General features: G+C 34.0%; 1 protein-coding gene across 4 annotated transcripts in view; it reads left to right on the top strand.

Annotated features, from left to right (window-relative positions):
- LOC143258682 (MOB kinase activator 2-like) overlaps nucleotides 1-16,074 on the top strand; it is a 118,490-nt gene that overhangs the window by 36,224 nt on the left and 66,192 nt on the right. The window contains exons 2-3 of one of the 4 annotated variants that reach the window (XM_076518087.1): nucleotides 14,580-14,657; nucleotides 15,741-15,845. The exons of 1 other annotated variant lie outside the window; for it this stretch is intronic. In XM_076518087.1, the coding sequence (XP_076374202.1) occupies nucleotides 15,820-15,845 (26 nt within the window). In that variant the 5' untranslated portion in view covers nucleotides 14,580-14,657; nucleotides 15,741-15,819. The remainder of the gene's footprint in view (nucleotides 1-14,579; nucleotides 14,658-15,740; nucleotides 15,846-16,074) is intronic. 2 more of the 4 variants (XM_076518088.1, XM_076518093.1) reach the window with 2 other exon arrangements.

The following is a 16,074-nucleotide window of genomic DNA, read 5'->3' as shown; positions in this document are numbered from 1 at the left end:
ACTTTTGTTTAGCGACGTGACCAAGTTACTCGAGCCGACTTTTATGGTTAACGTGACAGACTATGGTGCTGCGACTCAACCTGGTTCAAGTACTGTTACTGGCCAAAAATATTTTTAAAACTTTTTTTTGGTCTGACACGAGTGTAGCTCAATGGTTGGAAGTGAATTATGTTGACAAACTGCTTTCCCTCTAGTTTTACACTGCTAAATTAATGCAGCTTTGTACAAGTTCGAAAAGCAAACCAAATATCTCTTATTAAACAATGGAAATATTTAAGACACCTTCGGTAGTATGGAGAGTGAGAGGTTCAAACTAAACTCCACGATGTAGTTAAAGAATATTTGGAATTACTGAAAATTTTCAACTGTGATAAAAAACAACATTGGTACAAAATAATTTTAATGATCTCCTCAACATGTATGTAAATTAGACATTTCATGATCTGACATGTGATCTGAAATGCAAATAATTAGCCATGAATCTTAAATTTGTAAATGAACATTTGACTGATGTGGGCTTACATCTTTACACATCGTGAAAATTTCACTTCATTATGAATTACGGTCACCATAAACTATGAGGACAAACTAGCAATGATGTTGATAAAGTCCTGGGGTATTCTGGGCATTTTTAGTATTTGGAGTTACGTTATGAGATGCGACACATACCACAAGAGCATCCCATACATATTTGATGGGACAGAAGTACAGTGAGCGCTCAGACCATTCGGTCAATCTCCATCATGGCGGGAGCAGGAGATACTGTACTTTTAGTTGAGTTCAAGACAGGCTAATTGTGATGTGATAATATATGTTATCACATATGTGATGTCGTCCCTAATATATGGCAATAATGGTACCATTCTGCATTCTTACACTTAAAGTATTTACTTTCATTCTCGTCACGTGCGTCACGATCATATGCAGTTTGAGTTCGCTGTTACTCTGTTCTCGCCAAGCAAGTAACCATCTGTTATTTGTCTACAGTAGCAAGTGTAGCTCCTCTGTTAAAAATGAACACTGCCTATGTTCTTGTAGAAGTTATGACAACCAACAGAAAACAATATTTCTACACTAGCTGTGTTCTTGTAGATGGTATGATAACTAATTGGTAACGAACTGTTTTGGAAAGCTATACTTGTTTTTGGATTTGTAACACATTACCATTCTCTCTCTCTGTGTATGTATATACACATTTCGCGTTAGAGGATGTTAGCATTGTGTATACGATGGAAACTCCATCTGCAGATAGTTTATAGTTAATTACAAGAAAGTACTATTACTAGAATGTAAATGTTCATCAACCTTTAACACCATGTTTAAAGAAAGCTTAAGCCGAGGGTGTATTCTATATGTAGGGTGACGCGTCGTATTGGGATACAAAGTAACAATTGGCTTTGCTCGCTTAATTATCTGAAAACGTTGTACTGACACTGTTTGTATAACAATTTTGGTTGTTTTGTTTTTTTCCCGAGGGAAAGCCACTGAAAATTGGGCATGTATACAAGTCTGAACGACAATCAGTCTGCTGCTTCTGCTTATCTATTATTTGAGATTCGGAACTATCTTCGTAGCTTGGAGCGTGCATTGTTCCTGTGGTAGAGCTCTGAGACGGGTTCGTATTCGTGCGGTAAGATAAACTTTCCCCTTCTCCCACACTTTACGTTGTGAATACGTTATAAAAATGAGTCAGTTTCTTAACTTTGATGGTGGGTAATAGGGTGCTGCTGACTGGCCGTATTCCCTTGGATTAGTATCTTATAAAATAGATACAGCAGCTGATAACTTCTCAGTTAATACAGAATACAAATACAACATAGCTGCAATATTCGACTTTTAGTGCAATGTGTTTGTAGGCATGTTTCTTAACGTCAGAGTTATTCAAAGCCAGAAATATTTTTCCAAGTTTATTATTTAAGCCATCTTACTACTTAGGAACCTCGTATGAAAAGTTAGCTAACGATACAGATGAGAACTAAAATAATTAAATTTGAACTGTCTGTCAAGACTAAAGTATGTAGTGTTTTAAACATGTCATTCCGTCTAGTTTATGCGATATTTTCACTTTATTTCATTTGCACAAATTACAAACACAGAATATCTTTTTCTTATTTGAAATTCATATGTTTAAATCCCACGTATGAAACAAGCGTCAGTTGAATGTAACTTCTATCTCTTCGTATTGTTATGAAGGTTATAATCAATGATAATTCTGCGTTTACATTCTGAGAACACATTTTTCCAACACAGCTGTATAGATGGATTAGACAGCATCATGGATACCAACTTTAAATTTGTCAACGCCCCTCGGTATTTTATGGTAGACCTTTGTTTTCTGTACCCGACATGGTAAAATGGTTAGGGCGCTCTACTCGCAAGCTGAGGATCGCGAGTTCGAATCCTTGTCACACCAAACATGCTCGCCCTTTCAGCCGTGGGGGTCGTTATAACGTTTGCTGTCAATCCCGCTATTCGTTGGTGAAAAAAGTAGCTTAGAGTTGGCAGAGGGTGCCTTCCATCTGATCTCACACTGCTAAATTAAGGACGGCGAGCACAGCTAGCTCGCTCTCGTGTAGCTTTTCACGAAGTTCAAAACAAACAACTTATGCTTTTGTTTTGAAAAATCTCTAAAGATAAAAGTCAAAAGGGGTTAAGTCGGGAGAACTCTTCAGGAGTTATTTTACTCAAAAATAGGCTCACTTTTGAAGTCTGAAATAAAACACATTCATGAATAATAATGATAAATAATGAAAGTAATAAAAATAATAATTAACTTCAATAAAACTTACAAACATTCAAAAGATGTTTGAATTTTATTGTTATCTCAAATTATAAAAAAATTAATCAACTTTCTTTTTGGTGTATTCATTTTAGGTCACCCTGTGTAATCAGTATAGAACTGTCGAAGGAACCTTTGTTCAGAAAAATGAATAACAGTAAAACTTTTTTTTTTATGGGGTCGTAACTTGTTTATCGGTTTATAAAATATATGGTAGAAACAACAGCAAACATAGTTAAGATATATGACATATAAAACAAGTTAAATAACATCAGTATTTCTGTGCTTTTTTTTTTTTTTTTTGAAAAATATAATTTCCCTCAAAGGGAAAATACAGAATATTCATGTATTGTGAAATACATTTCATAACGTTTCATACTTGGTTTAATTACAAACCAATATGAAATTGACGAACTTTTCCGTTTCATTCTTTTCAATTTCTGGCTTAGGGAGCCTTACTTCCTGCTAAAATGAAGACAGCTGTTGTTAATAACAAATACTCCTATAGTAGTCTATGCAGATGTATGGATTATTTGCCTATTTTAGAAATCATAATGTTTCCTTATCTATGTGACTCTGAGCCAAAACATGCATTTAACATACAACCAGGTTTTAAAAATGTAGCTCAGTCTGATAATCTTTATATTTAAAGTTGAGTTTTTTGTATTTGTAGTAAGAACTGTTTTATCTTTCTTTTATTTGTCTGTTTTATGTTAATTAGTATTCTGTGAAGTGATATGAGATGAAAAATTAGAAATATAAAATATTGATAATCTCAGTTTTGTTCATGTTTACCTTGTAAGATACATATGTACATGAAATGATAACTAGGTAATGTTTCAGTGAAACCTGTTCCATTCTTTATGTATAGAAATTGTGTAAAACGTGTTTTTTTTTTTTTAAAACATATATGCACAAGATACTGAAATTTTGTAAGGTTTGTATAGTGATTGTATAAACGATAGTAAGGTCTGTCCTATGTATTCAAGTTTTACTGGTGATCAGAACAGGGTTAGGTTAAACACTAAATTAGTAGTACGTAAATAGCACCACATTAACTTTCAAAGAGGTTTTCTACCATGTGAACTGATGTGTATAATCGATTCCTTTGCACATTTTTACTAACTTTATTTTGTAGCTGAAATAAAATTGACTGATGGTATTTTTACTCTATTTACTTAACAAATGTTAGTCTTATCAATATCTCACGTTTGTTAATCATTTGATTTTGGTGTCTTATAGTACTGTCTCAATGTCACTTTTGTAGGTGACGCCAAATTAAAGACATATTTTCTACAAGTAAGCCTAGTAAACATATGTGTTATTTGTAATGGTTTTTCTTTATAAAGTATTCTGTTGTAAGATAAATTTGTTATTGAGAACTCTTTAATAATAGGCTAACGTGGATAATAAAACATTTTTGCTCTTTTATTAACTATTTTTATGAGATTATGCTAGAACAATTACGTAGTTAATGAAACTTAAAAAGTCAAATAATTGTTAGGCTTACCGAACTTGATGGATCTTATGTTCAAACATAATGGCTACTCTCTTCTCTTTGGGGTGTTTTGAAGTACCAGATAACGAACTTCTTGCACAGGTCGCATTACCACAACTTTCGGGTTGTCATAATCTGAAAAAAACTGTTGCACCAAATTTAGTGGTAACGGCACCCTGATGTAAACATTTTTTTTGTGTTGCATCCTTAATTTTGCACTGGTGTGAGACTGTTTATACAGGCTGAAAATAAGAACTAACTTATGCATGAAAGTGTGAACTGCGAGAAACATAAATTGGCGTAAATTTTAGTGTGTATCTGTTTGAAATATTGAAGAACAATTGTAAATACGACACACCCACACAAACATTTTTAAACGTATTTTTTGCATGGGATTTACTAAAAAAAGTTGTAAACTATGAAGTTGTGATAGCTTACGAAAGACTAAAGAAAGAAAAATATTTTAAGCGGTTAATATTTAATTTTTTTCTTCCTTTTTCGGTGACTTCACATTTATCCCTGGCACTACCTGATGGGTAGAGTGTTTGGTTAGCAATTTCCTGATCATTCATTTATTATTTTTACTTCATTCACAAACTTTTGATCACAGTCTGAACACAGAAACTCCCAAAGAAAGCTGTTAAAATTTTTAACTGAAAGGTTATGAATTACAAACACAAAGCTGAAAGGAAAATCTCCCCTTTAAATATAATTATACATGAACATTTTTCACATCAGCCCCCCCCCCCTGTGGCACAGTGGTATGTCTGCGGACTCACACTGCTAAAAATTGGGTTTAGATACCCGTGTGGGCAGAGTACAGATTGCCTATTTTGTAGCTTTGTGCTTAATTCCAAATAATCAATTTTCGTACCACTCTAATTTCGAATGAATAAATCTGGTTTTATAAAGGACAAGTGTGGCGTAGTGGGTGACGTGCCCAAACTGTGAACCTGATTGAAATACATAATTTGAAAGGAACTGTAGAGCTTAATGTTCCTTCTACATTTTATTCTTAAAAATGCAACAAAAACAGTATTAACACAAACGGATACTTTGGTATAAGGATGTAGAAACAAGATATATTTTTAATCAATTATACTTATTAACCATATATTATAGTATCCAGTATAGAAAATGAAAGGGTAAGTTAGATATTTCTTTAAGGTACGTGAAAATAAGGCTAGTTGTTTATAACATGTGGTAGCATGAAAACAGTGATTTTGAATATTTATCTTATCACACTAAAGTAACTAATTAAAAGCTGAAAGCTTGGTAGAATGGTGTTTTGTCATAATATATTTCAAGCTTCATTATTGGAATAGTTTAGTTTTATTTGAAAGTCGTTGCCCTGCTTATTTTTATAGACTAGTGTTAGGACACTATCGGTAAAAAGAATGTAAATATGAGCGTATCATTTAAATGTTGGTATAATACAGAGGAACCAGCGTCATTAGATTCGTGTTATTGAATTAGCAAAAAGCTAATACACTTGTTCCTTGCTAGCTTCTTTCTGTATAGTTAAGACACTACGTGCAGTTATTTCAGACCCTAAATTTGATCGCTATGTTCATTTAAGCAGAACTCTTATGACATACCCTTGGTACAAGTATGTAGGAATTCTAAAGAATAAGTATTCTCATCCTAGCTCATTTGAAATATTATCTCGTCTTAACGCTTTTGCTAAGTACTGTATGTAAAGTATGATATAAAAAGGAAATAAACTCATTTCAATAACTATAAATTAAAATAGAAAGAGTTGTTGGTATCATATAACGTAAACTATATACGAGTAGTATAAGAAAACAATAGGAGCATCGTATGCAAGATATCAATTCGCACAAGAACGTCTCTAAAGTAGCTCTAACGCTTTGTTTTTCAGAGCGTGTTACTTTGATGAAATAATTTTTGCCGTTAAAAACGTGATTAGTATAAATACAGCTATCTCATTTTATTTCACCTAAGATTATATCTACTCAAATCTATTTCGATACACATATTCTTTTCGCGAAATGCTAACAACTAGTACTTTTATGTACTAACTAGTTTTTTAGTACTAGTACTAGTACTAGTAACAACTGTCGAAAAAAGACAGTTTTATGAAGTTCTGATACAACTGTAGTAAACAGCAAAATAATTTAAATAAAAATAAGTCAGTGAAAAAAGACTGCGTGATTTTTAGTTTAGCTATAATTGGCGACATTTCACAGTCTGACAGAGATAAGAATAATAATTTGTCCTATAAAAGTGTGTTCTAAAATAATTGAGCTCGCCTATCTGAACTTTGGCAAAAAGGAGACAATTATTTAAAGTTTTTTTATACAACTGTGGTAACCCACGGGTTAATGTAGTGATAAAAGAATAGAGAAGAAGAATTTATCTTGTCAACTGGGTCTTGAAGTAACTGAACTAGCATATATAAACTTTTGAAGTAAAAGAAAACTATTCCAAGCTCTGTATACAACTGTATTAACCCATGGGATGACCTAAGTAAACGTATCACTAATTATATTGTGATAACAGAAGGAAAGGAAATTTATTTAAGAGTTTTAGATACATCTGTGATATCCTATTGTGTGAATAATTTTTTGTACATATGTTTGACTTGTTTTGAACATATTATTTTGAAACAAGTGGATTGTGTACCGTCCGTTTATTGTTCAAATTTATCGTCAACACGTCACAGACACCTACAGTAAAAGAACCCAGTCCACATGCACATACAAAATCTGACACCGCAAAAAACTTTCTTTGCACTTTGGTAATCTGTAAGAGTGGCGGGTTCAAATCCCGCTATTCGACAAGGTAAGTGGGGGAGTGCTGTAATCTATCAGTACAATGTTGGTGATGGTTTTGTGCGAAAGTCCGAAGCAAGTCGAGACGTTTGTATGCCGTACCTTATTAATAGATCTACACACTTAATCAAGTATGATTCGCAATGTTTATTTTCATAGTTGAAGAATTAATGTTGTTCAGTATTAGTTTTCATTGTCATCTGAGGGCAAAAAATATCGAATATCATGAACATTTCGTAGGATTTTAACTTTTTATTTCACATGTGTTAACAATAAAAATTGAATGCATGTAAACAAAAGTATCCTGTCCGTGTCATAAATAACTGATGCATGTTAGAGAAGATAAGAATTATTGGTGCGGGTTAAAGCTGGGAAGGGAACTCTATAAATACCAGTTTGTAAAATACACTTTATCCTTTTTCAGTCCTACACCTCGATGCCTCAACGGTAAGCTTAACTTATAATGCTAAAATTCGGGTTTGATCCCTGCTGTTATATGAACTCCTATCATGACAATGGTAATAAACGTTAATATAATCAGTTATTTTGCTCCATTTAGTCTGGATGTTTTTGTTGTTTGCAGTATATATAAATGTTCTCATCAATATCATCAGTAATGATTTCCTTTGGCCCTCATTTTCACACACTGTGCATGTAAGACATTTGCATTTAGTTGCATTGGTATTTTCAGAACAGGATGCTATAGAAACTGTCTCAGTTCCTTTGTGACAACTACACAATAGCAGTTTGTTCGACATACGAAACTGGCAAGTGCATCTTCAACTACTGGATTAGCATCATCTATGGATATTTATAATGCTGTTAATCTCCTTGAGAAGAAATTTAAACTAAGTTTGTCTTTATCCGCAAATCGTCCAGTTATGTTACTGCCTGTAAAGGTATAGAAACTTTACAAACATACTGCTGATGGTTGTGTGGTCAACCACTTTCTAATTAATCTCTTTTTATTCTCTCATCTGTATTGAATAGTTTTCAAATACTAGGTACACTTCATTTTAATCCTGATTTGTGTTTTGAATTTCTTTTATGAAATGGTTCTTCGTCCAAGAATGCTTCTAGATATTCTGAATGACACCCACCCTCCATTCTCAATTGCAGTTTTCTTACTTGTGGAGTTTTATGAAACAGTCTGTTCTGATTGAATTAACATTCAAGATGTATCTCAAATTATACACCTGTTAAATTTGTAGAGCGGAGAGAGTACATGATTTTCATCACTAGTAGAATGAATACCTATTTCGTAGGGTTTTTCTTCTCGCTTCTTATTAGATGTACACACTTGTATAGAAATTAGATAATTACTATGAGGTTTGCTATTTCTTTTTCAAAAGCTTTAGGTGAATGCAGAAGTGATGGGTGACTTATTCATCTGAGTCCTTTAGATAGCATGGAGATATAGAAGCTGTTGCAAAATGTGACATTGTATTTATTTTGGGTAGAACACAATTGTCTGTTGTATGTTGGTTCAATGTTCTCCTTGGATAATTAAGCTTTGTTTGAAATTTAGAAGTCAGTCATGCTCATTTGTTAATTCATAGCTGTCTCTTGATTGGTAGTTTTTGTTGAGCATCTTCTGCGTTTGTAGTGGGTGAAGATGACCTCTGGATATTAGAGACTCAACATTTTTTGTGACACTTCATTTGCATCAGCTCCAATGGGCTCACTAGCTGTCGCAGTCTGACAATGAAGTCTATTTTGTTACTTTCTTTCATAGCGTTTCTCAAAGCTTGTCTAGCGTCATTTGACCTCGAATAAAAGCGTTGCTGATTTTGTATTGTTGGCAGGATGAATGTTTGGAAGAATCATATGATTTTGTGTTGGATCTTGTGAAGATCTTATTCTGAGAATCACTTGGTACTGGTAGCGTGCCAAATGATGGTCTACATTTTCGTTTAGGAATGAATGCTCCATCCTCCATAGATTTTGCTTCATGCCGCTCTGCATATTTTATTTTACTGAAATAGTTGCATCAATATAGCATCTGTAATACCTCTTTGTGTTCTCCACACTGAGGATGTTTTGGTCATAAAGTTATTGTAATGCAACTACAAACGCAGCATCATGTAATTTTCTTCTTTTCTATATATATATTGTTAAAGGTGGCCATATGAAGCCATCTTTGACTTAAACCACGGTGCCTTTTTGTGGGTCTTGACACAGAAGGTGTAACGTGAAGCTTGCGATAGATTTTTTCTTCTTAAAATCAATAGAACTAAGGCTTTTAGTCATGATGGCTTTTATGGGAGGTGCCAACTATAAAAAATTTACCTATAATAAAAAAATTCGTTATTTAAGAGTAACATAGCACAAAACATTTTAACCTGAAAGCTGACAGTCATCCGTAAATGAGTTTCATGTTTTTAGGTCCCTATGTTAACGATTTTACGTTCTAAAGTTTTTATTTTAGTGATATGGACCTTAAGTACATTATTAAATGTCTTATGTGTGCTAAAAATGCCAACACTGTTATAGTTAATTATCCACCACAAAAATCGTTTTAATCCTAAGAATAGGATAATATTAGTCTTCACCTGTTAAATTAACCCTTTCGCAACGGGCCTCAAGATGCTAACTTAATTAATAGCATAAAATTAGCAAAATTTCCCATGGATTTACACATGCAGCCTGACTATAGTGAACCTGCTTAGCATGGAAAACACTTTAATTCTCATTCACAAGCTTCGATATTACTGTTATTGAGCTATACTCATTTAGAAGCGTCAGTATGAAAGCAAAACAATCTTACAACTAATGGCCCAGCATGGCCAGGTAGTTAGGGCGCTCGACTCATCATCTGAAGGTTGCGGTTTCGAATCCCGGTCGCACTAAACATGCTTGCCCAATCAGCCGTGAGGCGTTGTAATGTAACGATCAATCCCACTCTTCAATAGTAAAAGAGTAGCCCAAGAGTTGACGGTGGGCGGTAATGACTAGGCGCCTTCCCTCTAGTTTTACATTGCTAAATTAAGGACGGCTAGCGCAGATAGCCCTCGTGTAGCTTTGGGCGAAATTAAAACTGCCTCACAGTGAATGATCGAATTTCTGGTTCTGTTGTTATTTTTAGAACCGGAAATATAGTAGTTGTGCGCTCGTCTTCTGTTTAAGAATCTTATGTTCAATACTCATAAGCTGGAACGAAAGTTCTCTGTAAAAGATATAACACTAAGTTTCGGAGGCCAAATTAGCCATGTGGGAGTAGCATGCAATACACACATGTAACAAAAAACAAACAGAATACAACCAACATTTTTATTTACCAAAAGGTTATCAAAGAAGGTGACATTAGCAAAACAATTGTCACATCACACATAGTGAGTACATATATGAATTTCACTAAGCCGCAAAAAGGTTAGTGAGACTTAAGAAATTGGCGTTTGGCTTTGAAACTATCTTCAATGTTCGGTTTTGAATTGCTGCATCCAATCATTAGAATTGCTTTCAAATGTTCATCAGTCAACCTTGATCGATGTACCGACTTCACATACTTCATTTTTGAAAATGCTTGTTCACAGACATAAATTGTTCCGAACACTGATGGCATTCCATATGCGAACTGCTTTAGCTTTGGAAAATCATCTTCAGGTATGCAGCTATAAAATTCAATAAGTTGCCCTTCTCTGTGTTTTGCTTTCAACAAGTCATTTCCTTGCAAATCGATGACCTCCCGCTGAAGTTCCACTGACACGTCATTAATGACACAATCAAAAGGATTCTGGAAAAGGAGAATGTCACTTTCGATTCTGTCGAGATCCAAAAATCTCTCTAAAAATGCTTATTTAAATCACCAATAATCTTTTTCTGAAACTCCAGGTTGACATCTATGATTGCAGCATGAAACTCATTGAAACACTGAAAATGAGAGAGGTTTCCTCCTTCCAAATGTGCTTCAAACAATGACAACTTTCTTCGAAATCCTTTAATGATTCTATAGAGATCACAGACAAGGTTATTCTTCCCCTGAAGTTTCAAGTTCAATTCATTTATGTAGAATGTGATGTCAACCAAATATGACTACTTTGACAACCAGGTTGGATCCAACAAAAGTGGATCGGCTCTATATTTCTCGATAAGAAATATATCTATTTCTCTTCTCAGCTTATAAAAACGAGACAAGACTTTACCGCAGTTGAGCCACATCACCGCCATGTGATAAGGCAAGTCACAGAAATCCGAATCAATTTCTTCAAGAAACGCCTTGAACTGGCGATGATTAAGTGCATGACCCCGAATGAAGTTCACTGCAGAAATGACTGGTTTCAATACGCAAGAAATATCTAAGTCTTTTCCACAGTGTGCTTGCTGATGTATGATGCAGTGTATGAACAGAGCGCTTGGGAGTTGAAGATCTTCCAACTGTTTCCTGATCAGCCCCACCAGACCCTTCTTTACTTCAACCATGTTTTTTTCCTCCATCAACTGTTACACCTCTAAGCTGAATCCACTGAAGGTTACAGTCTTGCAAAGTTTTATGCACTTCCATGAAAATGTCTTCTCCAGTTGTTCTTCCGTGCATGCTGCAAACTGATGCTAATTCTTCCGTGATCTGAAAGTCCAAATTAATTCTACGAATGTACACGAGAATTTGTGACGTATTCGAGAAATCAGTAGACTCATCCAGTGCCAGAGAATACCATAGGAAGTTTCTAGCTCTTTGGCGTATTTGTAATGCGATGTTCTTTCCAAGTTCTTCTGCTCTCCATACAACTGAAGTTGCTGAAAGGCTGATACTTTCAAAGAAATTGGCTTTTTCAGGACAGCTAATTTGCTGCTTTCATCATACACCCTTTGATGAAGTTGTCCTCAGTAAAAGGTTTTCCTCGCTCTGTCATCCTATGCACTATTTTGTAACTTGTACGAGTGACAGATTCATTTTCAGCAAACTTTCTCGTGAAGACTACTAAGAGAAATGAGTTTGCTGAAGCGGTAACCCTAGGCTGCTGAATTTATAAGACGAGTCGATAGGACGAGGGTTAAGTCTGTACTTGTTTTCGAATCCTAATGCTTTCATATGATATGAATAAACGGAAAATTTTTCATATTTTTCAAAATATGAATAAATGCGTGCCTCGATATGAATATACGGGCAGCAAGGATGAAAGAAGAATTTTTTATTGGTTAAAAATGCGCGTTACAACCTTGTTTCTTTTTATCATAACGTCTTGTGTTTGCCAGCTTAAAGCGACCATTGGTGTTATTTATTTTGTTATGACAGTCGGACGTTTGATGAAATATCACTTTTTTATTCCAAGCGGCGAGCTGCTGGCGGGCCTGACAAAATAACCTCGAGGGTCGTAGTTTGGTGACCCCTGGACTAGAGGGTAGGCACTTAACAAACCATACCCCGACGAATATAATCTGAATCGATCTTGCAACTCGCTATTGCCAATTCGTTTTATATTTCTCTTTCGAATGCCAATTGTATTATATTAATACAATAAAACCTGTTTGAGACGGAATCGCATGGGAACGAGTAAAATTTCAGGTTCAAGCAGGTTTTCTGCCTTAGACACAGTGAACATGCATTTCCTTAATTATATATAATTTTTGAACGGAACGTTATACTTGCTTGACTCAAGGGAAGTAAGACGTTTATGAATAAAGTTATTACACTGTTTACGCTATATTTATTAGAATAAGAACAAAAATAGACATTCAAAATATACATAAGTACACAAAATCTTAATCAAATGTATATAAAGAAAATGTCCAATTTCAACTGCTTCGGTTATTTAATGGGCATGTGGTTAAAAGAGAACACCAATTCTACGGCCTTTTCATGAAGTTCATTTTCCCCCCTTCATTTTTTCATACAATTTGATAGCGTTAATGTAACTTAACACTTGCGGTGAAGTAGGAATTTCTGTTTCCTCACTATCTTTTCCATTTTGTTCATTTTCTAAATTCCTCGCACTATTACAATCTTGCAATTCTATTGCAGATTTTAAATCAATTTCATCAGTTTCTGTTAAAACATTCTTGTCAACATTCACAGAATCATCTGGATCAGTCTTCTCAATCGCAGTTTGGATTTCATTGGAATCGTCATAACAAACTTCTCCACAATCTCCGTCATTATTAAGAATAAATCCACGGTTTCGAAAGCACTTTATTACGCATTTTATTCAATGACTTAAAAATGCAATTGCGTCTGACGCGTCAATTTTCATGGTTATTTCAGATGCTTTCTTACAGTCGTCCATGTTTGCAATAATATGCTGAAGCATCAATTTTCTGTATTTCAATTTTATACACTGTATAATTCTATTATCTAGTGGCTGTAGAACTGATGTTGTAAAAGACTAAACGAACATTTGAAAGTTGAACTTTTGGGTGACAAGTTGCATTATCTAGGAAAAGTAGAATATTCCTATTTTCTTGTTTCGTTCTTTTGTTTAATTTGTTCAAAAATTCCTCAAACATAGCATTGTCATCCACGCTTTATTATTCACTTTCCATTCTACAGGATGCTGATTCTTCCTTAAATTTTTGAAACAGCGCGGATTTTTACTTTTACCTATTACCCATGGTTTCTCATGGTCTTTCATCAGCAAAGTACAGTCAATTGTTCTTTCGAATTGCGACCTCTGGAATAATAACGACAGAAAAAAGAACAAAATATATTTAACCAATACTTACTGTGACAAAATGTCCGAGATTTTATTAATATTTAAACAAATTATTAATTGAATAAGAATGTATTAATATTTAATCAGAAACATTTTTTCCTCCTTACTTAGGTTCTAATTCTTCCACTTGTTGATAGATGAGTTAGTTTTCTATCCGCGTTACGCCATATAGAAAGCCTTTTGTAAGAGAAATCTTAAGATAATGCCGCAAAATTTTGATATTTCCAGGTTGTACAGGTTTCCACGTTATGCAGTTTCCGGCTTAGACAGGTTTTACTGTACAAAATTTGTGTAACTTACATTACAGTACACAATATCTCATGGTATAGAAAGTCCATTCGGAAATATATTTTTGAAAAGCTGTCTTTTATATTTAAAATGTCAGCTTTGCTTATTAACTATTAACTTCCACAACCAATAAGATCGACTCACTAATTTTTTTTATGCACATATGTGTAGAACAAGAATCCAAAACAAAATCTATTACCTATTATTGACTGATTTTAAACCATTTAACATGGTTTCAGTGTTTTTCTAAGACTAAATAAAGCTGTCTACAGTATAATTGTTCCAGGATATGTGTAAATTAACGCAACTGTTCTTGTTGATATCAGGTGAATGACCATGAAACATTGCATTAAATGTTCGTTTTCAATATAAAGTGAGAAATTGGTTAAGCAGGTAGTAAATCTTTTATTTAAATTCTGTACACAGTTTCTGCCAACTCGACTTTCTTGAATGTTTCTAGCAAATTGTAGTTCAGGATACAAAACAGACATAAATAGTATAACTTTTCAAGAAATCACAAAGCATGTTAACTGTTTCACATCTGTATGTTTTTTTTTCTATTTTACTGATAGATTTTATCGAGTAAATCCCTGAGTCTGGCAAAGTGCGACATGCCCATTGCTGCAAAATCTCGTTTTGTGCTTTAGGATGTGAGTATACTATAAGAATTGGCTTCTAAATCCCAATAATTAGCGGTGGTTAACATTAACTATTTGCCTTCCTTCTAGTTTATCAGTTAAAAGTTAGGGACGACAAACGTAGATAGCTTTTCACAGATATTCGAAATAAGCAACAATAACTTCCAGCTTAGTAAAGGATTAGACTAAATCTTAAAGATGTTTTACCATTGTTTGGAGCATACTGAAGCTTTAGTTTATTCTAACTATAAATAAAAAGTGCAGTTCAAAGAAAAAGTAATTATTGGAATATTTACGTACATTGATATGACATTATTTATCCAACTACAGAACTTGCCAGCAAATCTTACTGTACAGTTTTGTTAATATTAAATAAAACCAGTTATAATTGTCATTTGTTGAAGCTAAATGAATACTGTTACTTTTTATACGCATAAACATGTACACATTTTCGTCATAGAGATACGCAACTAAGTTGAGTTTTATCACATGCCAAACATAATATTACTGCAGTCTATTGGAGACAAACCTATCTGTGAGCAGTTTGAATAAAACCTTTTGAAAACAATAGTAAATTTACGCGTAAGAATTTCAAGAGAGAACCATTGGTAGGTTGGATATACAATAGAAAGTTTTATAGACTTGTACGTGAACATCAAAGTTTTTTTCATATGAGAAAGTAGAATATAAAATACACTACGTAACAGAGAAATGAGTTTACTCACTAGAAATTTAGCTGAAGTACACTGAAGTACAAGTTTGGTCGTAATGTTTATCGTTAGAGCTTATCTCTTTATCTCAGGGCTGAACAATACGAATAAAGTAGTTCTCGAAAAGATAACATCACTACTCAAGAGAAGTTAATGTGATTTGGATGAGGAAAACTATCGGCTTAGTTATAAGTGGACCTAGTTAGGAGAGAGAGCTCTTTAACATTTTAGTTAATGTGTGTTTGGGGATCAAAAATAACGTAATGATATTTTTTAGAAATTGTGATATACATAATTAAACAAAATCTGAACTGCGGTGAACTACATTGATAACATGAAAAAAATTAAACCGATATTTTATCGTTATTAATTTTATATTTTACAGGCCCCTCCCGAGCCAGTGGGGGACATTTTTACTTATTTATTAGCTAAGAAAAAGACGTTTCCCGCACTCTTTCAACGTTATGGCTGCGAAAAATGATTTGAAGTGGTAAGTGACTGAAATCTGTCAGCGTATCACGAGCTTAACCGCCAAGCACAAGTATAGGTCTCCAAATAACATACATCGGTATACAGGAATAGTTTACTGAAGAACCACCTTGGTAGATATTGTACAGTCAGCCGAGTACAATATTATAACTGTAGATGTTTTCAAAGTATTCCTGTCTGCTTATCTTACTGCTGACAATCGTGAAGTTTCGACCTCCTCCTTTACCGAA

The sequence above is a fragment of the Tachypleus tridentatus genome, chromosome 8 (genome assembly GCF_004210375.1).
Source record: "Tachypleus tridentatus isolate NWPU-2018 chromosome 8, ASM421037v1, whole genome shotgun sequence".
In the NCBI taxonomy this organism is placed as follows: Eukaryota; Metazoa; Arthropoda; class Merostomata; order Xiphosura; family Limulidae; genus Tachypleus; species Tachypleus tridentatus.
The sequence above is the reverse complement of the archived record's forward strand: the minus strand, read 5'-3'. Positions and strand labels throughout refer to the sequence as shown.